This window comes from Lipophrys pholis (genome assembly GCF_963383615.2).
Source record: "Lipophrys pholis genome assembly, chromosome: 4".
In the NCBI taxonomy this organism is placed as follows: domain Eukaryota; kingdom Metazoa; phylum Chordata; class Actinopteri; order Blenniiformes; family Blenniidae; genus Lipophrys; species Lipophrys pholis.
Window position 1 is genome coordinate 452,398 of NC_137637.1, and position 22,703 is coordinate 475,100.

General features: G+C 45.5%; 1 protein-coding gene across 4 annotated transcripts in view; it reads right to left on the reverse strand.

Annotated features, from left to right (window-relative positions):
• The window catches only part of ripor3 (RIPOR family member 3), a 61,324-nt gene that overhangs the window by 11,626 nt on the left and 26,995 nt on the right, over nt 1-22,703 (reverse strand). For all 4 annotated transcript variants that reach the window (XR_013935271.1, XM_080461281.1, XM_080461280.1 and 1 more), the window contains exons 3-15: nt 17,335-17,430; nt 14,477-14,629; nt 13,453-13,531; nt 12,158-12,181; nt 12,026-12,079; nt 9,810-9,959; nt 7,637-7,700; nt 5,425-5,468; nt 3,895-4,020; nt 3,201-3,346; nt 1,315-1,441; nt 899-1,047; nt 524-724 (exon numbers count right to left, since the gene is read on the reverse strand). Coding sequence is in view for 3 of the 4 variants with exons in the window: in XM_080461281.1 (XP_080317407.1) it covers nt 524-724; nt 899-1,047; nt 1,315-1,441; nt 3,201-3,346; nt 3,895-4,020; nt 5,425-5,468; nt 7,637-7,700; nt 9,810-9,959; nt 12,026-12,079; nt 12,158-12,181; nt 13,453-13,531; nt 14,477-14,629; nt 17,335-17,429 (1,412 nt within the window). In the remaining variant the exon portion in view is untranslated. The remainder of the gene's footprint in view (nt 1-523; nt 725-898; nt 1,048-1,314; nt 1,442-3,200; nt 3,347-3,894; nt 4,021-5,424; nt 5,469-7,636; nt 7,701-9,809; nt 9,960-12,025; nt 12,080-12,157; nt 12,182-13,452; nt 13,532-14,476; nt 14,630-17,334; nt 17,431-22,703) is intronic.

Consider the following 22,703-nt stretch of genomic DNA (forward strand, 5'->3'; position numbering starts at 1 on the left):
ACGTTGTGTCATGTTGTGTGACGTTGTGTGACGTTGTGTGACGTTGTGTCATGTTGTGTGACGTTGTGTGACGTTGTGTCACGTTGTGTGACGTTGTGTGACATTGTGTCACATTGTGTCATGTTGTGTCACGTTGTGTGATGTTGTGTGACGTTGTGTGACGTGTCATGTTGTGTGACGTGTCATGTTGTGACGTTGTGTGACGTTGTGTCATGTTGTGTGACGTTGTGTGACGTTGTGTGACGTTGTGTGACGTTGTGTGACGTTGTGTGACGTTGTGTGACGTTGTGTGACATTGTGTGACGTTGTGTCACGTTGTGTGATGTTGTGTGACGTTGTGTGACGTTGTGTCACGTTGTGTCACATTGTGTCACGTTGTGTGATGTTGTGTGACGTTGTGTGACGTTGTGTGACGTTGTGTGACGTTGTGTGATGTTGTGTCACGTTGTGTGATGTTGTGTCACGTTGTGTGACAGCATCAGCAGCCTGAAGCGCTCAGAGACGTTTAAAGACACAGCCTCACCTCTGCAGGGCAGGAAGTGAACTGCTTCTGCTCTCCTCTGGAGGACAATCCAACATGGCTCCCCACTGCTCCTCCCTGACCTCCTCCGCACCTCCATCCTCCGCACCTCCGTCCTCTCCACCCACCGACAGCTGGCTCTGACTTCCTCCCAGACTGGTGCCTGGACTCGGGCCGGAGGGGAAGCTGTGCGCCCTCTTCAGGCTGCTCCAGCAGAGACCAACCAGAGCGACTGATTCAATAATCACTCAATAACGGAGTGTGTGTGTGTGTGTGTGTGTGTGTGTGTGTGTGTGTGTGTGTGTGTGTGTGTGTGTGTGTGTGTGTGTGTGTGTGTGTGTGTGTGTGTGTGTGTGTGTGCTCCCGGTGGATACACACCTCGGTGTGTAGAGGCTGTGCGGGCTGATGGAGGTGTGTGAGGGGTTGGACAGGTAGCTGAGCAGCGACACGCCGCCTCGGTTGTGACGACCTTTAGGCACCAGAGACGGGAGGGAGCCTTCCTGGTCCTGCAGCTGTCGGACCATCGACTGAAAGAACAGACCAGGAACACACACGTGAAGAGGTGTGTGTGTGAGGGTGTGTGAGAGTGTGAGTGTGAGTGTGGGTGTGGGTGTGAGTGTGAGTGTGAGTGTGAGTGTGAGTGTGAGTGTGAGTGTGAGTGTGAGTGTGAGTGTGAGTGTGAGTGTGTGTGTGTGTGTGTGTGTGTGTGTGTGTGTGTGTGTGTGTGTGTGTGTGTGTGTGTGTGAGTGTGAGTGTGAGTGTGAGTGTGTGTGTGTGTGTGTGTGTGTACTCACGATGAAGTACTTCTCGGTGAAGGAGGGGGTGTTGGGTGCCGTCCAGCTGTAGACTGAACTCTTCCTGCTGGACGCAGACTGCCTGCCGACTGACAGAGGCCTCATCCTCTCAGCGCTGTCAAACGGACTGCACACACACACACACACACACACACACACACACACACACACACACACACACACACACACACACACACACACACACACACACACACACACACACACACACACACACACACACACACACACACACACACACACGAGTCATTCTACTGGTTGTGTCGACAAAGAAAAGTTTTCAGTGACTAAACTGGACGTGCCGCTTCGTCTGCCTCCGCTGCTGAGGCAGTGTTGGTGTTTTTATGGGTTTTTGTAGAAATTAGCTTTTGGAAATGAGCTGATTGTGTGTGTGTGTGTGTGTGTGTGTGTGTGTGTGTGTGTGTGTGTGTGTGTGTGTGTGTGTGTGTGTGTGTGTGTGTGTGTGTGTGGGTTTGCTAATGTTTGACACTCACAAAGTAAGAACTAATATCAGGGACAGATGTGTGTCAGTTTTGGGTGTAAAATTATGGAATGGACTTAATGATGAAATAAAGATGTGTAATTCTATGTATGTTTTCAAGAAGACTTTAAAGTCTAAAATTATCAAAGGTTACAATGAAATTTGATTGAATTAGATTTTTCAGTAGTAATGGAGTATTAGTGATGTTTTATTGTGAATTATTCAGTTAATCCTATGATGGTACAGGATAGGCACAAATAAGCCTTGAGGCTTCAGCCGATTCCTTTTTCGGTTGCTGTCTGTTTATTTTGTAAAAACATGATTTTGTTTTTATTTTTTTATTTTTAACCGAAATAAAGCATTCAAATAGCAAGATGAGCAGCAGTGGAATGATCTAAATAACAGACTGAACAACATGGAAAACCATCGTCGGATCCATTCATGCTCATTGTTGGCAGGTTATTTAAGGCTTGTTTGTTGAGGTTGTTGCATTTTAAACTTTCATTACCAAAACAACCAACAGCCCCAACTGGTGGACCAACATGGAAACTACATTGTGTTCAGTGTTTCTGCCGTTTCCATGGAAACGGAGATTTGTTTTCAAAAATGTATCTAAATGTGAAACTTTTATGTAGCGAAAATCCCAAAACAGAGTTTAACTTCACCAACGAAGGTTTTGTTTTCGTCTGCGTGTATTTATTTCTTTGTTGGTTTGTATGTATGTATGTATGTATGTATGTATGTATGTATGTATGTATTTTACCTAATCTCCCCACCCCCCTAAAAAAAAAACCTCCTCACACAAATTACATGAAATCTTCAGCGATGACTTGTCATCATCCAAAGACCAATCGATTAGATTTTGGGACGTTAACAACTAATTGTTAATGAATAAATCACAAAGAAGTGAAATAATGTCCCATACAAAGTGGATGAGAGGCTCCTCATGGAGAACAAAGGAGATCAGTGTCTGTTGCCATGGAGACGCTCCCTGCTCAGTGTTTCACAGTGACATAGCTACCTGACATGCTAGTTAGCATTGATATGAGCTAACGGCTAACATGCTAGCGATGCTAACTTGGTTCTGCAAACTAATGTGGCATTAGAGAATATCTGTGCTCTACCGAGTGTAGCTCTAGATTCGATTTTTGTTGTTATTGCATCATTTAGACACTTGGTGGCAGTAATCAGGCACAAGTTGTTTCTGTAGAGGGCAAAGGTCACAGGGAGAGGTTGGACCAGGGCGGGGGAGGGGACACAGCCCTCACCCGACCAGGAACCAGCCGGCAGACGAACCACCAGGATAACGAACCCCTGCTGTGTCTCAGCTGGTGTGTTGGGATACAGGTGAGTACAGGTGAGTACAGGGGAGGCGGTGGGCTCGTACTTCCAGGTGACCTCCAGCTGCAGTTTGATGGTTCCCAGCTCCGTGATGTCCACCAGCATCAGCTGCGGCCGCGCCACAAAGAAGTCGGCGCTCGCACACGTCACCACGCCGACCAGCAGCCAACCCAGACCCTTCGCCTCCGTCACCTGGAGGGGGAGGAGCAAACCACCTCCAGAAATAAGTGCAGCAGGAAGTCATCTCAGTCTAAAGCCCGGTCCAGTTTAAACACGATCAATAGAAGAAACCAGAGAAGAGGGATGGAAGGAAAACGGGAACTTCACGTTTTCAGGATTTTCCACCAAAGAAAATTGTCTGAAGCTGCAAAACACTTTCATTTTCTAAATGAAGAGAAACGTCTCATGACAAGTAGAAGCGGAAGTTGTATTCATGAAGAGTCAGAGCGACAATTTATTTATATTTCATTTAGCTTTTGTGGCCATTTTGAGAGATTTTTCTCCTTTTTTCATGGAGTTTTCTACTAAAGCCATTTAGATTCGCTTCATTCGTTTGTTTTAAGTTGTGATAATTTCTCTGTTTTCTTTTTTCCAATTTTAATGACAAAAAAACTGCACTAGCAAATTTTGTTTGACATTTTTTTCTGTGTAAATTGTTTTTTGAGTAGTTTTATATATTTTATATACGTGTGTGTGTGTGTGTGTGTGTGTGTGTGTGTGTGTGTGTGTGTGTGTGTCACCTTAATCTGGAAGTTGTGGTGGATGTGAGGGAGGAAGATCATCTCCTCCTCGTCCCACAACTGAGTGTCGTCTGATTCGATCTTCCCTCTGATCCTCCAGCGCTGGCGGCCCAGACGAACCACCACCTGACCAGGGGACACCGTCGGGACAGCATCAGGGACATCATCCAAACAACACAGGAACCTTGAACGTGTGTTGTGACGTGGTCTGGAGCTGAGTTGTTGCTGTACCCAGCTGCTCCCGTCTCCTCAGTCAGACTGTCTGACCAGTTAAGTGGAGCTGAATCACTTCAGTTAGAACGTTTGGAGGAGAACCAGTGAGGCTGCTGGTTGATTAATGCTTCAGATGTTCCTGTGGATCGTTACTCACTAGAACATTTATTAGCAACAACACTGCTTCTGTCAGGCCTCGTTCACACCACATCACTTCAAGTGAAAACACATCGATTTGGTTTCAGAAAGGTTTCCACGGCAACGGCAGAAACACTGAAAACAATGTAGTTCTCATGTTGGGCCACTAGATGGGGCTGTTGTTAGTTTTAATACTGAAGTCTCACACACACACACACACACACACACACACACACACACACACACACACACACACAGACACACACACACACACACACACACACACACACACACACACACACACACACACACACACACACACACAGCAGAGAACAATGAGTTCTAAAGATGAACACTGGGAGAACCTTCTAGTGGACAGACCACCAAGTGGGATTGTTATCACGGTGACTGTCAAAATAAAAGTACCCCGTAGGATTGTTATTACAGTGACTGTCAAAATAAAACTACCAAGTTGAATTGTTATTACGGTGACTGTCAAAATAAAAGTACCCCGTAGGATTGTTATCACAGTGACTGTCATAATAAAGTACCAAGTGTAGGAGAATATGGACGGGGAGTCATGACACCACGGAGGGAACTTTGCTCTGGCTGGCTCTACTGAGCATGTGCAGAACTTCTGGTTACCATGGTGACCAGGAGCAGTAGCAGAGTTTCCTCCATCTACAAGGAGGCGGAGCTTGAGTCTTTTCAGTGACTGAGCTGCCGCTCTGATTCCCAGATGACATTTTTAACTCTGCAGTACTAAAACTATTTCCCCCTGAAATCTGATTGTTTGAATAAAGTGACGCAGGACGCAAAAAATATCGAATATTTTCCACTGGTGCTTTGTGTCGACGGTTCTTGGTCAAATGTTTTGTGTTTTCATCTCTGATCTCAAACTGTATTATTGTACCAAAATGGGTTTTTTAATGAAGAATTGTTGTTTTAATAGGATTAAATACCAATTTCTTGAGGTATTTTTCATTTGTGATTTTGGGTCATATTTGATTTGGCCATATTATGAAGCCATGAAATAAAAGCTCAGACTGGTCCAGACCCACACGCCTGCTGTGAGGCGCCTGAACCGGACTGAACGATTCCCTCGGACCTCTGTGTTTATGGACTGAGGTTGTGGGCGGAGCCAGAAGCAGCTGAGGCTCATCTGGTGAAGATTCTCACCTCGTATTGGTCTCCGGGGCAAAGCCGGGCGAAGCCGATCAGACCTGCAAGAGAAAACACATGGAGGTTAGCCGCTTTCGGGGTTCTGCCGCTTTCGGGGTTCTGCCGCTTTCGGGGTTCTGCCGCTTTCGGGGTTCTGCCTCTTTCGGGGTTCTGCCGCTTGGCCCCGCGACCCCTCAATTTTAAACCGCACCTTAGACACACACATTGCATCCACCTCTTCAAAACACAAAGACACACCCCTACATGCATCCAACACTCCACAGGATGGGGGGGGCGGGTATGGGGCCACAGCACCTCCCGCTGTGGTCTCACCCCGACCCGGTGTGAGTACGTCTGGAATTCGGGGGGCGCTCGCTCAGGCATGGCGCTCGCGGGGGGGCTGGGGTGCGGCGCTCCCTCCCCATTCGCTGTTGGATTAGTGGAGGATGGGATCTTGCAGTGGCCGGGTGGGGGCCCGGCTGGTGGCCTGGGGGGCGGAGGGCTTCACCCTCCTCCAAAGTGTATGTGTGTGTGTGTGTGTGTGTGTGTGTGGGTGTGTGTGTGTGTGTGTGTCTATCAAGATCGGGGGGGGGGGGGGGGGGGGGGGGGGGGGGGGGGGTGTCATGGGGCGGGAGTATAGGTGGTGGGTGCGAGGCTCCTGGGGGTGGAGAGTTGACTGTCTTCCGACCGGGCCCCTGCACTCTTTATCTTTCTCTTGTGGGCTCCTCTTGCCTGGGGGGGGGAGGGGGGGGGGGGGGGGGGGGGGGGGGGGGTTCCTCTCTGCATTCTCTATCTGGTGCTTTCTGGGTCGGGGCGTGGCTATCTGGGGTGGTTCGCTGGGGCCTCCCCGGTGTCCGGGCCCAATAACCTCAGGTGCCAGGGTGTCGCTACAGGTCCCCCCCACAACAGTTCCGACCACACCCAGTGGACACACACACACACACACACACACACACACACACACACACACACACACACACACACACACACACACACACACACACACACACACACACATTTCAGTTTCTACATGAACTAGTTCAAAGTTCAGTTCACAAATTTTAAAATGAACTAGTTCATAGCGGGTTATCATCCGGAAAGTACAGTAAATATACGAAGATGCAGTATTAAAGGTGGAGACAGAGTCTGAGGTAGAGCTGCTGTCTTCTATTTGTTTTTGTCGTGATGCTTCACATTTTGATGACGTATGCGGCGGTGCGACTCTGTGGTTGCCAGATTGGCTGTTTTCCTCCTCCATGTTAAGGCCCGTTAGCGGTGAGTTTCAGCCGGGTTTCCACTGGAAGACTCAGAAATCTGGAAACACTCTAAAACAACATTAAACTGAGAGAGCCGCTCACTAACACCACAATGAGCGCCGCTCACAGTGACGTCATCAGACAGAAACACAGAACGTTCAGTTCACGTTCACCTAAAATATGAAGGAGTTCATGAAGAACACGACACATTTCCACTCCTCATCAGTGAGGTACTGTATGTTACTGATGTTGCCTGTTTTCTGTCATCATTCATTCAACTTTCAAAATGATGTTTTTCTTTTGTTGTTGCCTCTTTGTTAATTCATGTTCCTGCTTCATCTTACTGTCTAGATAGAGCTGCTCGGGCGGTTAATCTAGGGAATCATCTTACTGTCTAGATAGAGCTGCTCGGGCGGTTAATCTAGGGAATCATTTTACTGTCTAGATAGAGCTGCTCGGGCGGTTAATCTAGGGAATCATCTTACTGTCTAGATAGAGCTGCTCGGGCGGTTAATCTAGGGAATCATCTTACTGTCTAGATAGAGCTGCTCGGGCTGGTTAATCTAATAACAGTTGGAAAGTATTTGGATCAGTGTGATAACTGCAAATAATATATGAAGCACGAACAAGGGTATTGTATGTTATCCCCCCCTCTCCCCCTCTCTCTTCTCTTCTCTCTCTCTTTGAGCCCCCCCCCCCCTACAGCAGCCATACCAACTCCTAATAAAGCAGCAGCAGGAGGAGACTCCAGGTCTCTTCCTGTTCTAGAGGAAAAACTGTTCTGACTCCAGAAGGTTCTAGATCACATCATATTGTTTGGTCAAGCTGCTGAACAGGACAAGGGGGGAAAGAAAAAAATAAAAATAACACATGGCGGAGTGAGTGTGTGTGTGTGTGTGTGTGTGTGTGTGTGTGTGTGTGTGTGTGTGTGTGTGTGTGTGTGTGTGTGTGTGTGTGTGTGTGTGTGTGTGTACCTTTCATTTTGATGTGTAGCTGTCCGAGGAGGACCTCCAGCTCCTCCTCCATCGTCGACATGTCCTAAAGAGAAAAACACGTTAATCTTCATTAAGCTGATTTTTATTTTTTTGTTCTTCATGCAGGAAAAGATCAAACGTCAGGAGTTGGTTGGTTTTCGATGCTCAGTCAGGCTGGAGGAGCCAGGAGTCATTTAGGAAGGCTGAACTATATATATATATATATATACACACAACTATACACATATACATACACTACCATTCAGAAGTTTGGGGTCACTTAGAAATGTCCTTATTTTTGAAAGAAAAGCAGTTTTTTTCAATGAAGATACTTTAAACTAACCAGAAATACACTCTATATATTGTTAATGTGGTAAATGACTATTCTAGCTGCAAATGTCTGGTTGTTGGTTCAACACCTACAGAGGTGTATAGAGGCCTGTCCCTCCAGTGTTCTAATGCTCCAATGTGTTGCTCGTTGTGTCAGAAGGCTGATGGACGATTAGAAAACCCTTGAGCAATCATGTCAGCACAGCTGAAAACAGTTTAGCTGCTGAGAGAAGCTCTAAACTGAGCTTCCTCTGAGCAGCTGGAGGATCTGGAGCATCACACTGGTGGGGGGGGTTCAGGATCCAAATGGCCAGAAAAAGAACTTTGATGTGAAACTCGACAGTCTGTTCTGGTTCTTAGAAATGAAGGCTATTCCATTGCTAAGAGAGTGAAGATTTCCTCCAGCAGTGTGTCCTCCTCCCTCCAGAGAACAGCACTAACAGGCTCTAACCAGAGCAGGAAGAGAAGTGGGAGCAAGAAGAGAAGTACATTAGAGTCTCTAGTTAGAGAAATAGACGCCTCACAGGTCCTCAACTGGCAGCTTCATTAAATAGTACCCGCTAAACGCCAGAGTCTACCTCTCCAGTGAAGAGGCCACTCCGGGATGCCGGCCTTCAGGGCAGAGCGGCAAAGAAAGAGCCAAATCTGAGACTGGATAATAAAAGAAAAGATTAATATGGACAAAGAACAGAGACGTTGGACAGAGGAGGACTGGACAGAAGTGGGAGTTTGAGGTGTTTGGATCACACAGAAGAACATTAGTGAGACGCAGAACCACTGAAAAGATGCTGGAAGAGTGTCTGACACCACCTGTCAAGCAAGGTGGGGTAAGGTGATGGTGTGGGGTTGCTGTGGTGCTGGTAAGGTGGGGTAAGGTGATGGTGTGGGGTTGCTGTGGTGCTGGTAAGGTGGGAGGTTTGTTCAGGGAAAAGGATTTTGAATAAGGAAGGCTATCCCTCCATGTTCCAGCGCCATGCCGTCCCCTGAGGACAGCGCTTGGTTGGAGCCAGTTTCATCCTCCAGCAGGACAATGAGCCAGAGCACCTCCAGAGGGTGGAGGAGTATTTAGAGGAGAAGCAGGCAGCTGGTATTCTATCTGTAACGCAGTGGCCAGCACCGTCACCACATCTAAACCCCATTGAGCTGCTGGGGGAGCAGCTTGACCGTATGGGACGCAGGAAGTGTCCGTCCAGCCAGTCCAACTTGTGGGAGGAGCTTCTAGAGGTGTTGGGTGACATTCCTCCAGATTACCTCAACAAATTAACAGCTAGAATGCCAAAGTACTGCAATGCTGGGATTACTGCAGATGGAGGATTCTTTGACCAAAGCAAAGTTTGAAGGAAAAAAATTATTATTTCAAATAAATATAATTATTTCTAACCTTGTCAGTGTCTGGACGATAGTTTCTATTACATCTGGTGTGTAAATAAGTGACTTTTCATGGAAAACACAAACTTCTCTGGGTGACCCCAAACTTTTGAACGGTAGTATATGTATATATATATATTTGTGTGTGTGTGTACCTGTAGATTGTGTGTGTGTACCTGCAGACTGTAGATGTGTGTGTACCTGTAGGTGTGTGTGTACCTGTAGACTATGTGTGTGTACCTGCAGACTGTAGATGTGTGTGTACCTGCAGACTGTAGATGTGTGTGTACCTGTAGGTGTGTGTGTACCTGTAGACTATGTGTGTGTACCTGCAGACTGTAGGTGTGTGTGTACCTGCAGACTGTAGATGTGTGTGTACCTGCAGACTGTAGGTGTGTGTGTACCTGTAGACTATGTGTGTGTACCTGCAGACTGTAGATGTGTGTGTACCTGCAGACTGTAGGTGTGTGTGTACCTGCAGACTATGTCTGTGGTTGCGGTTGAGCTCCAGCAGACTCTCTCTGGACGCTCTGGTGGACGGCGACAGAGAAAAGGCCCTCCTCATGTTGACGACCCCCTGACACAACCTCCACTGGATGCAGTACGTCTCATACAGCTCCTCCACCTGCACACCAAGCAAGACGTCAAGTAACAAGTACAAATACTTCATTACCTGACTTCAGGAGAATTTTTAGGTGTTTATACTTTACTGGAGTAATTCTTTTTCAGGTTATTTTCAGGTTGTTTCCAGGTAGCTACTACCAAGCTGGATTTCCTCTTATCCAGGTAACTTCAGGATTAACTCTGGTTTTCTGTACTACGACTCTCGCTCACTTCTCACCAGGATAAATCACCTGGTAACTGACGCTGAAAGTCTAACCTGCTCTGGAGCAGGTTATGTTCTGGATAAGAGGTCAGAGCTCCGCCTCCTGACCAATCAGATCTCTTAGAAAAAGCCCTGCCCATTCCTAAATGATGGTGATTGGTGCTCAGATTCAGCTCTGAGCTGCAGCAGAGACGAGAAATTAATCTAGAACAATCTTTTTGACACAAATAAATCCTGGTCTCTGAGGCTCTGAAGGAGGTTCTTGTTCTTGACTTGTTCCAGGTCTGTTTATCTCCACGAGGGTTAATCTGGCATAATGAGCTTAATGATCACACCTGACAGAACTGCAGAACCATCAGAGCTGAAATGAGGGAAACTCTGAGTTTTCCGTGCCAGAAAGAGAGATGAATTAAGCTTGGGTTAGTCACCAGTTATTTACAGGTTGTTTAGACGTTGTTTACAGGTTGTTTACAGGTTGTTTACGGGTTGTTTAGACATTGTTTACAGGTTGTTTAGACATTGTTTAGAGGTTGTTTAGAGGTTGTTTTCAGGTTGTTTAGAGGTTGTTTACGGGTTGTTTTCAGGTTGTTTAGAGGTTGTTTTCAGGTTGTTTAGATGTTGTTTTCAGGTTGTTTAGAGGTTGTTTACAGGTTGTTTACGGGTTGTTTAGACATTGTTTACAGGTTGTTTAGACATTGTTTAGAGGTTGTTTTCAGGTTGTTTAGAGGTTGTTTACGGGTTGTTTTCAGGTTGTTTAGAGGTTGTTTTCAGGTTGTTTAGAGGTTGTTTACAGGTTGTTTTCAGGTTGTTTAGACGTTGTTTTCAGGTTGTTTTCAGTATGTTTAGACGTTGTTTTCAGGTTGTTTAGACGTTGTATGGAGGCTGTTTTCAGGTTGTTTTCAGGTTGTTTAGACGTTGTTTAGAGGCTGTTTTCAGGTTGTTTTCAGTTTGTTTTCAGGTTGTTTAGACGTTGTTTTCAGGTTGTTTAGAAGCTGTTTACAGGTTGTTTACAGGTTGTTTTCAGCTTGTCCTCTTTGTACAGTCAGGTGAATGTTGGTTGAGTTTCTGTTAAACGACCTATCTGTTGGTATTTACTGGATGGATGGTAAATAACATCGTCGCTCACTCTGCAGCACTGATTTCGTGCCGACTCGTCATTTTTTCAGTCGATGGCTCTTTAAGTGCATCACATTGGTGCCAGTTGTAGTCGTGTCTGCATTGCAATGCACATCTTTCTTCTTGTTGTTACAAAACAATGTGCATCCATACAACTTTAACCAGTAAACCACGCGTCAGCGCTTTAGGAACGATATCGGATATCGGATTATCAAACTTGTTAAGTGTGTGTGTTGTCATGTCATGTCATGTATGTGAGGTATTGATGTAGTCGGACTACTGCAATTGACGACTAGTTGGGTCCAAAATCAACTCCTTTCGAAGGCGCTGCAGAGCTCAGTGAACCAAAGTGCCGCCAGCTAATGGCCTTCAAAATAAGATACAACATTCTAGTCATTAAGTCTTTTAGAAACACGTTGGTTTAGATGGTCGTTGTACTATCAGCCTCTCTGGCACCTCCTGGGACGGTTTAGTCCTAAATGGTATTACTTTTACTTTTATACTTTAAGCAGTTTTGACTTCAGAACTTTAATACTTTTACTTGAGTAATGAATACGAATACTTTGAAAAGAACGCTCGACAGGCGACGATAGTTTGAGGTTTTCACTTGAAATCCAAACCCTGAGAGTTTAAATACTCAAAACAAACTTTCTGCTCTTTTATCCTTAAATTAAAAAGATATATATCTGAAAAACTCCAGCTGTTCCTAAAAACACTTAAAAACAGAAATCCAAACAGCGTTATTTTACCTTACTGATCTGAAACTCTAATCGTCGTATGAATCTCTCCAGCGCTCGGATCTCCTGTGGGACAGAAACACTGAGCTTCACTGAAGTCTTTTACTAATGAAGCTCTGAAATGCATCCATGTTACTGAGTTACCTTCTCCAGATCGTAGAGGAAAGCCTGAGGACAGAGAGGAAAGTATCAGTCATAGGCTGTGGATTCTCCAGGAGATCAACTCGTAGAGTATTTCACAATATTACTCCCTGAAAACAGGAATATCTATAGAGTTCAATCTGCTGGAAACGGTATTGAGAATATGTTGTTAGAATTATTATTATAAGGTGACGGTAGGACGGATAAAAAGCCTCTGATGACATAAACAGCAGCATCTCTGCTAAAGAGGATTTGATCTCAAACATTAACCATCATAAACAAGACAACATCTTCAGATGCAGTAAATTAAACTGCGTGATTGTAAATGAGTTGTACATTTTGAGAGCGAATGGGTCAAAGGTCAACCTCATGAAAACGTTGTCAGTTTTAATCCGATTGTTGTCAAGCCAAGACAAAAATGTTCAGTTTTCAATTCCCGATCACGTTATGGTGAAAATACCCTCCTGACCTTTGACCTCCAACTGTTAACCAGGGTCATGACGTCACTGCATGGTGTGACATACCAGAGGACAGGGAATCAACAGCTGAACATTTTGGTCTTAGTTTGAGATCAATCGGATTAAAACTGACCTTGTCATGACAAAAACCCTTTTATAACCTTTCCGTGACCTAGACCTTGACCTTTGACCCCGTCGCTTTCTGAATTTAATGGATCCATCGTTGGATAGCGACAAATCATCCCAGAAGATTTCATGCAATTTGAGTGAACAGTTCTTGTGAAAAGTTAGTAAAATACATATAAACAAACAAAGAGATAAATAAATAGATAATCATGTAAATAAACAAAGAGATAAATAAATAGATAATCATGTAAATAAACAAAGAGATAAATAAATAGATAATCATGTAAATAAACAAAGAGATAAAAACATGCAGACAAACACAAACTTCCCCAGCTTCCATTGGTGAAGGTGGTGAATATGTGTTAAACCAGAAGGCTCAAATAAAGTAACTGATCCAAAATGAGGCTTCAGCGTGACTTCAGTCTGTTTTCAGCCTCGGGGAGTATTTGTGAGTATTTGTGAGTATTTACTTCATGTCAGGCTGAGTTTATCTAAAGTATCTCTCTCCTCTCTGAAGCAGAACGGACAGGAAAATACATGTATTCTGATATGAAGCAGAGTGGGATGGCTGACACACACACACACACACACACACACACACACACACACACACACACACACACACACACACACACACACACACACACACACACACACACACACACACACACACACACACACACACACACACACACACACACCCTCCCTCCTCACCAGCCTGGAGTTCCTCTTGGTCTCTCTCTGTTGTGACGACAGGAAGTCCATCTCGGCCTGGTGACCCTCCAGATACTCCCTGCAGACGCGTCACGTCACATCGTTTGTTACTCAAAGTTTTTTCAAAGTTTTGAAGTTTCCGACATCTTTTCCCGACTCATTTCCTAATCTCCTCAGGTCACTGTAAACATGCTGGATTTAGCCCGAGGCTAATTTCCATAAGTTGTCCCACATAAAACCATATAAGGTTACAAACATATACAAACATATACAAACAATACGGTAAAACAAAGACAAAGATGATAAAATAATAATTCCTTAAAAACTACCATAAAGTGCAAATATTAAAGCGCTTACTCAGCAGTCTGACAAAGGTAAAGTGCCTTCTTAAAAGAAATTGTATTTATAATTGATTTATTGTCCGAATGATCACAGGTTTGTTGTTGATCAGCCATATCTTGTACTGTGATGATATCATATTGCAGTTTGTGTACCATTTCAAAGAGAAGTCATTCTGGGCAAATCAGGACTTTCTGAATTGAATTTCACAATCGCCCCCTGGTGGCTGAACTGGGTATTCTTTTTTTAGGTTTTCGAATTTAACAACACATACAAAATACATACTACCCTTCCCCCAACACCCCCCCACCCCCCCACCCCCCACCCCAACCCCTCAGACTTACAAACAAATTAATAAAATAAAATAAAATGAAATGAAATATAAATAAATGTAACACTGAATAAGAGGCAATGTCAACAGTGGCTCGTCCAGGTGATTGGTGGTGTATCCGGCTGGGATCGTTTTTAATAATACGTCTGATAAGATGTTTCTGAAATGAAAATGTTAAAACAACAAGGTGTCACCTGGATTGGCATTAGTTTGACCTCTGGTGACGTTACGTAACAGTGGATTGGAGCCCAAATAACGACAAGATGAATATGAAATATAGGAATGTGAGAAATAAACCATTTTACTTTCACAAAGTGCCGTTTGTTCGTTTGTGTGTTTCAGTGCAGCTCGTACTTGAGTCCTCGGCGCAGAGCCTGGAAGATCCTGTCGACCTGCTCAGGCTGCAGGGACCACATGACCCCCGACCCCCGGGGGGAGGAGTGCATTCTGGGAGATTTCCCTCCCGCCATGGCTTTAGAGCGCAGAGAGTGACGAGCAGAGGGCGGCCTGAGAACACACACACACACACACACACACACACACACACACACACACACACACACACACACACACACACACACACACACACACACACACACACACACACACACACACACACACACACACACTATAATCTGATGTCAGAGGAGAAAGATGCTCTATAATCGGGATGTTGGGGGAGGAAGATGCTCTATAATCTGATGTTAGGTGGAAGATGCTCTATAATCTGATGTTAGAGGAGGAAGATGCTCTATAATCTGATGTTAGGGGAGGAAGATGCTCTATAATCTGATGTTAGGTGGAAGATGCTCTATAATCTGATGTTAGAGGAGGAAGATGCTCTATAATCTGATGTTAGGGGAGAAATATGCTCTATAATCTGATGTTGGGGGAGGACGATGCTCTATAATCTGATGTTAGGGGAGGAAGATGCTCTATAATCTGATGTTAGGTGGAAGATGCTCTATAATTTGCTGTTAGAGGAGGACGATGCTCTATAATCTGATGTTAGGGGAGGAAGATGCTCTATAATCTGATGTTAGAGGGGAGAGATTGCCTATAATCTGATGTTAGGGGAGAAAGATGCTCTATAATGTGATGTTAGGGGAGGACGATGCTCTATAATATTTCTTGTAATTCCAGGATTTCTACTCTTCTTCATCAACAACTTCTCACAAATGGTAAAAAGTATAAAATCACAATCTGCTGGTCAAACGCTTTCACTCCTGTGACACTAAAATATACATTTTTAATAAACTGTATGAGTAGGAAGGACACTCCATGTCTTTTATTTTGACACTCTGTGAGGAGCTACAGATCTAAGAGTGTCTTCGTTGTGTTTATGGTGAACGTTCCTGATAGTGTGTGTTGTGTGTTTATGGTGAACGTTCCTGATAGTGTGTGTTGTGTGTTTATGGTGAACGTTCTTGATAGTGTGTGTTGTGTGTTTATGGTGAACGTTCCTGATAGTGTGTGTTGTGTGTTTATGGTGAACGTTCCTGATAGTGTGTGTTGTGTGTTTGATGGTGAACGTTCCTGATAGTGTGTGTTGTGTGTTTATGGTGAACGTTCCTGATAGTGTGTGTTGTGTGTTTGATGGTGAACGTTCCTGATAGTGTGTGTTGTGTGTTTATGGTGAACGTTCCTGATAGTGTGTGTTGTGTGTTTATGGTGAACGTTCCTGATAGTGTGTGTTGTGTGTTTATGGTGAACGTTCCTGATAGTGTGTGTTGTGTGTTTGATGGTGAACGTTCCTGATAGTGTGTGTTGTGTGTTTATGGTGAACGTTCCTGATAGTGTGTGTTGTGTGTTTATGGTGAACGTTCCTGATAGTGTGTGTTGTGTGTTTATGGTGAACGTTCCTGATAGTGTGTGTTGTGTGTTTGATGGTGAACGTTCCTGATAGTGTGTGTTGTGTGTTTGATGGTGAACGTTCCTGATAGTGTGTGTTGTGTGTTTATGGTGAACGTTCCTGATAGTGTGTGTTGTGTGTTTGATGGTGAACGTTCCTGATAGTGTGTGTTGTGTGTTTGATGGTGAACGTTCCTGATAGTGTGTGTTGTGTGTTTATGTCACGTTTCTAAGATTAATCCCTGGAGTCGTCACTGATCAGGGCAGTGAGACTCTGGAGACTCTGTGGAATGAACCAGAGGCGACGGTCTCAGTCTGAGTCTGTCCTTAAGATGGAAAAATGTTTGAGACAAACAAACAAACAAACAAACAAACAAACAAACAAACACAGGAAGTGGATGAGAGCTTCTCTTTGTTTTTCTCCTGACATTTTGTTCTGTCGTGGGATCGACGCTTTGCTTCCGCTTCCCTTCACTAATCACATTAATGGTTCCATTACATTTTGAGAGCGATTGGGTCAAAGGTCAGGGAAAGGTCAGGGTCTAGGTCAGGGTCTAGGTCAGGGAAAGGTCATGGAAAGGTCAGGGAAAGGTCAGGGAAAGGTCATGGAAAGGTCAGGGAAAGGTATTAGGTCATTATGCAGTCAGTTTTAATGGGATTGATGTCAAACCAAAGCCGAAATGTTCAGTTTTCAGTTCCCTGTCCTCTGATATGTCACATGATGCAGTGACATCATGACCCTGGCTGGCGGCTAAGGGGGTCAAAGGTCAGGGAGGTTTTTTCATCAAAACACAGTCTGGATAGGGAATCTGGCCTTGGCTTGAAATCAATGTGATTAAAACTGACCAAGACCTTGACCTTTGACCCAGCTGCTCTCAGAATGTAATGGAAGCATCTGTGGATAAAGACAAATCAACTCGGTGAATAGTTAGTGAAACATAGGTAATAAATATATGTTAAAGTAGTACTTCAGAATAAGGTAACTTGCCTATAACCTATGACTTGACTTGACCTAGAAGAAGTGACTTGAGACTCTAGTGTGACTCGGTTCCAAGTGGATTTTAATCCGTGGAGGACAAAGGAGGATAAGAAAGTGAAGAGATGAAGCCACATAGAGCAGCTTCTCAGTACTGATCAATCAGATTACAGTACATATAAAAATACACAGTAGAGTCTGATTAAAATACTGAAGTTACTTCAGTGAAGTGTTTTCCCTGAAGTTAACCTAATCTAGTTCATCCTGATGAGAACTGCTGAGTCGGCGAGCGCGGGCTCATGAAGGCTCTGTCAACAAGGAAATGATTTCAAGTGACAACGCTAAACTTTAGAGAGTCCGTTTCCATGACAACAGTGTTTCTCACCGTCGGCCTGCCAGGGAGCTGAACCCGGTGAAGGAGCGGCTCCTGTGGATGGGGCCTCCGTCAGAGGAGGAGTGGAATCGCAGCTTCACCGACATCCTGCGAGGCAGAGAAGGAAAGTCTCAGCACAGTCTGGTTCTGCAGCTTCCTTCTGCTTCCTTTCCTCATCTCGAGGATGAAACGAGGATTTCACTTCCAGCGGTTGAACTTTCAGCGTGCTTCTTACTGGAGCAGTTTTTGTGTTCCTAATACAACACTCGTTAATATTATTAATATTAAGAACGCTGGCAGTCCTGCTTCCTGAGCTTCAGTACCGACTCAAACTGCTGCTTCCTGGATTAGAAGAAGCAGCTCCGTCCTCCAAACAGCAACATGAAAGATTTCCTCTGGCGTCTCCGTCCAAACAGAGAAAACATGTGTTCTTCTGGATCTGCAGTAAAAGTACATGAATCAGGGGGGTGGGGGGGTGGGGGTGCTCTCTACTGCCCTCTACTGCCCCCACCAGGTCAGATTTTATACTATACAATGAGGAAATATTCAAATACTGCAGAATATCCCCGCAGCTTCAGTAGACAAGAAAGCGTGTCTGTTTCAGTTTTTTCTTTAAATGATTTAGTTTGAAGGCCACAAACAGAAGAGTTTCACCTCGAGAGCCGGCCTGGTGAAATAAAGCCCATAATAATCTTTACATTGAAACTGTTTCTTTTGTCGTGGCACACAGTATACGTGATCAAAAAATATATATAGTTTCACAAAAATCCTACAATTGGTACTGAGAAATGACTCAATCTCATCATGAAGCCAATTTTAATGGAACCTGGTGAAGACACAGTGAAATGTCCCATAAACGTGCAGTGGTGAGTGCATCATAGTGAAAGCTGCTGCATTCTGGGTGTTTTCACAAACTGCCCCTGACAGCGAGGCCTGGAGGCAGTTTGATGGCGAGCAGCTGGCTGTCAGGACCAGGGCTCGCCTCCGATTGAACAGAATTCTATTTGTATAGTTCTGATGAAAAGAGATTCAGTTCTGGAATCCTTGAGAGGGAAACTGCTTTCAACCACTCATTCTGTCGTTTGAATCTCTAAAAAGAGACTTTTGGTGAGCCTGCCACTGTGTTTTGTGTTTTTTCTCCAACCTGCTCACTGGTTCCAGTCCTCAGACATTAAATCCTTCAAGAGAGTCAAACTGACAGCTGTGACTGGGACGTCCTCAATCTGAGCCAACAAATGCCGAGTGTGGATCGGAAGAAATGCCGAACAAAGGATGGGCGACAGCAGCAGATCTCCAGTTCGGCTCTGGCAGGAAGCCAGAATGTCAAGCATGAGGTCACGGTTCATCTCCACCTGTCTGCTCTGTGACGGCCAGCCGCTACACACACACACACACACACACACACACACACACACACACACACACACACACACACACACACACACACACACATACACACACACACACACACACACACACACACCTAACTACAACGTTCCAACTGGAAAGGCGGAGGAGGCCGTGCCTGATGGAGGACAGGGGACAAATGTCTTTTAAAATACTGTGAAAAAGTCTCTGAGGGGCGTGAGCGGCCTGTTCATGTCGCTCTCGCCACCCCTCCTGTTCTCAGCCGGACTCTGGGCCCGTTTCCACGGCAACGAAATCAAGCGGAAGCACAAAACTTTTGTCGTGTTTTGTGTGTCGGTTTGCACGACGAGGCCTGGAGCCAGTGAAAACACAACCTTTTGAAAGTGCTCCACCTCTGTCCCCATGGAAACGGGCAAACAGCGAGTAGTAGTTGTAGTTGTACTATTCGTAGTTCTGCACGTGCTCAGTAGAGCCAATCAGAACAAAGTTTCCTCTGCGTCATGACTCCCAGTACATATTGTCCAGGACTTGGTACGACCACAGCGTGGGCGGAGTCATCGGAGCTTTTCCCCGATATGATGGGGAGCGAACAAAACCGACTAATGGTAACTGGTGGAACCAAACTGACCAACCGTAAAGGTGGAACCAAACCGACCAACCGTAAAGGTAGAACCAAACCGACCAACCGTAACTGGTGGAACCAAACCGACCAACCGTAAAGGTGGAACCAAACCGACTAATGGTAACTGGTGGAACCAACCGTAAAGGTAGAACCAAACCGACCAACCGTAAAGATGGAACCAAACCGACTAACCGTAACTGGTGGAACCAAACCGACTAACCGTAACTGGTGGAACCAAACCAACTAACCGTAAAGGTGGAACCAAACCGACTAACCGTAAAGGTAGAACCAAACCGACCAACCGTAACTGGTGGAACCAAACCGACCAACCGTAAAGGTAGAACCAAACCGACCAACCGTAAAGATGGAACCAAACCAACTAACCGTAAAGGTGGAACCAAACCGACCAACCGTAAAGGTAGAACCAAACCGACCAACCGTAAAGATGGAACCAAACCGACTAACCGTAACTGGTGGAACCAAACCGACTAACCGTAACAGGTGGAACCAAACCGACCAACCGTAAAGGTAGAACCAAACCGACCAACCGTAAAGATGGAACCAAACCAACTAACCGTAAAGGTGGAACCAAACCGACCAACCGTAAAGTTGGAACCAAATCAACCATCCGTAAAGGTAGAACCAAACCGACCAACCATAAAGTTGGAACCAAATCAACCATCCGTAAAGGTAGAACCAAACCGACCAACCGTAAAGGTGGAACCAAACCGACTAACCGTAAAGGTGGAACCAAACCGACTAACCGTAACTGGTAGAACCAAACCGCCCAACCGTAAAGGTGGAACCAAACCGACTAACCGTAAAGGTGGAACCAAACCGACCAACTGTAAAGGTGGAACCAAACCGACCAACTGTTAAGGTGGAACCAAACCGACTAACCGTAAAGGTGGAACCAAACCGACCAACTGTAAAGGTGGAACCAAACCGACTAACCGTAACTGGTGGAACCAAACCGACTAACCGTAAAGGTGGAACCAAACCGACCAACTGTAAAGGTGGAACCAAACCGACTAACCGTAAAGGTGGAACCAAACCGACCAACTGTAAAGGTGGAACCAAACCGACTAACCGTAACTGGTGGAACCAAACCGACTATCTGTAAAGGTGGAACCAAACCGACCAACCGTAAAGGTGGAACCAAACTGACCAACTGTAAAGGTGGAACCAAACCGACCAACCGTAAAGGTGGAACCAAACCGACCAACCGTAAAGGTGGAACCAAACCGACTAACTGTAAAGGTGGAACCAAACCGACCAACTGTAAAGGTGGAACCAAACCGACTAACCGTAACTGGTGGAACCAAACCGACTAACTGTAAAGGTGGAACCAAACCGACCAACCGTAAAGGTGGAACCAAACCGACCAACTGTAAAGGTGGAACCAAACCGACCAACTGTTAAGGTGGAACCAAACCGACTAACCGTAAAGGTGGAACCAAACCGACTAACTGTAAAGGTGGAACCAAACCGACTAACCGTAAAGGTGGAACCAAACCGACTAACGGTAAAGGTGGAACCAAACCGACCAACTGTAAAGGTGGAACCAAACCGACTAACCGTAAAGGTGGAACCAAACCGACCAACCGTAAAGGTAGAACCAAACCGACTAACCGTAAAGGTGGAACCAAACCGACCAACCGTAACTGGTAGAACCAAACCGCCCAACTGTAAAGGTGGAACCAAACCGACCAACTGTTAAGGTGGAACCAAACCGACTAACCGTAAAGGTGGAACCAAACCGACCAACCGTAAAGGTAGAACCAAACCGACTAACCGTAAAGGTGGAACCAAACCGACCAACCGTAACTGGTAGAACCAAACCGCCCAACTGTAAAGGTGGAACCAAACCGACCAACTGTAAAGGTGGAACCAAACCGACTAACCGTAACTGGTGGAACCAAACCGACTAACTGTAAAGGTGGAACCAAACCGACTAACCGTAAAGGTGGAACCAAACCGACCAACTGTAAAGGTGGAACCAAACCGACTAACCGTAACTGGTGGAACCAAACCGACTAACTGTAAAGGTGGAACCAAACCGACCAACCGTAAAGGTGGAACCAAACCGACCAACTGTAAAGGTGGAACCAAACCGACTAACCGTAAAGGTGGAACCAAACCGACCAACCGTAACTGGTAGAACCAAACCGCCCAACTGTAAAGGTGGAACCAAACCGACCAACTGTAAAGGTGGAACCAAACCGACCAACTGTTAAGGTGGAACCAAACCGACTAACCGTAAAGGTGGAACCAAACCGACCAACTGTAAAGGTGGAACCAAACCGACTAACCGTAACTGGTGGAACCAAACCGACTAACTGTAAAGGTGGAACCAAACCGACTAACCGTAAAGGTGGAACCAAACCGACCAACTGTAAAGGTGGAACCAAACCGACTAACCGTAACTGGTGGAACCAAACCGACTAACTGTAAAGGTGGAACCAAACCGACTAACCGTAACTGGTGGAACCAAACCGACTAACTGTAAAGGTGGAACCAAACCGACTAACCGTAAAGGTGGAACCAAACCGACCAACTGTAAAGGTGGAACCAAACCGACCAACTGTAAAGGTGGAACCAAACCGACCAACCGTAAAGGTGGAACCAAACCGACTAACTGTAAAGGTGGAACCAAACCGACTAACCGTAAAGGTGGAACCAAACCGACCAACTGTAAAGGTGGAACCAAACCGACTAACCGTAAAGGTGGAACCAAACCGACTAACTGTAAAGGTGGAACCAAACCGACCAACTGTAAAGGTGGAACCAAACCGACCAACCGTAAAGGTGGAACCAAACCGACTAACCGTAAAGGTGGAACCAAACCGACCAACTGTAAAGGTGGAACCAAACCGACTAACCGTAAAGGTAGAACCAAACCGACTAACCGTAAAGGTGGAACCAAACCGACCAACCGTAACTGGTAGAACCAAACCGCCCAACTGTAAAGGTGGAACCAAACCGACCAACTGTAAAGGTGGAACCAAACCGACCAACTGTTAAGGTGGAACCAAACCGACTAACCGTAAAGGTGGAACCAAACCGACCAACTGTTAAGGTGGAACCAAACCGACTAACCGTAAAGGTGGAACCAAACCGACTAACCGTAACTGGTGGAACCAAACCGACTAACTGTAAAGGTGGAACCAAACCGACTAACCGTAAAGGTGGAACCAAACCGACCAACTGTAAAGGTGGAACCAAACCGACTAACCGTAACTGGTGGAACCAAACCGACTAACTGTAAAGGTGGAACCAAACCGACCAACCGTAACTGGTGGAACCAAACCGACTAACCGTAACTGGTGGAACCAAACCGACTAACTGTAAAGGTGGAACCAAACCGACTAACCGTAACTGGTGGAACCAA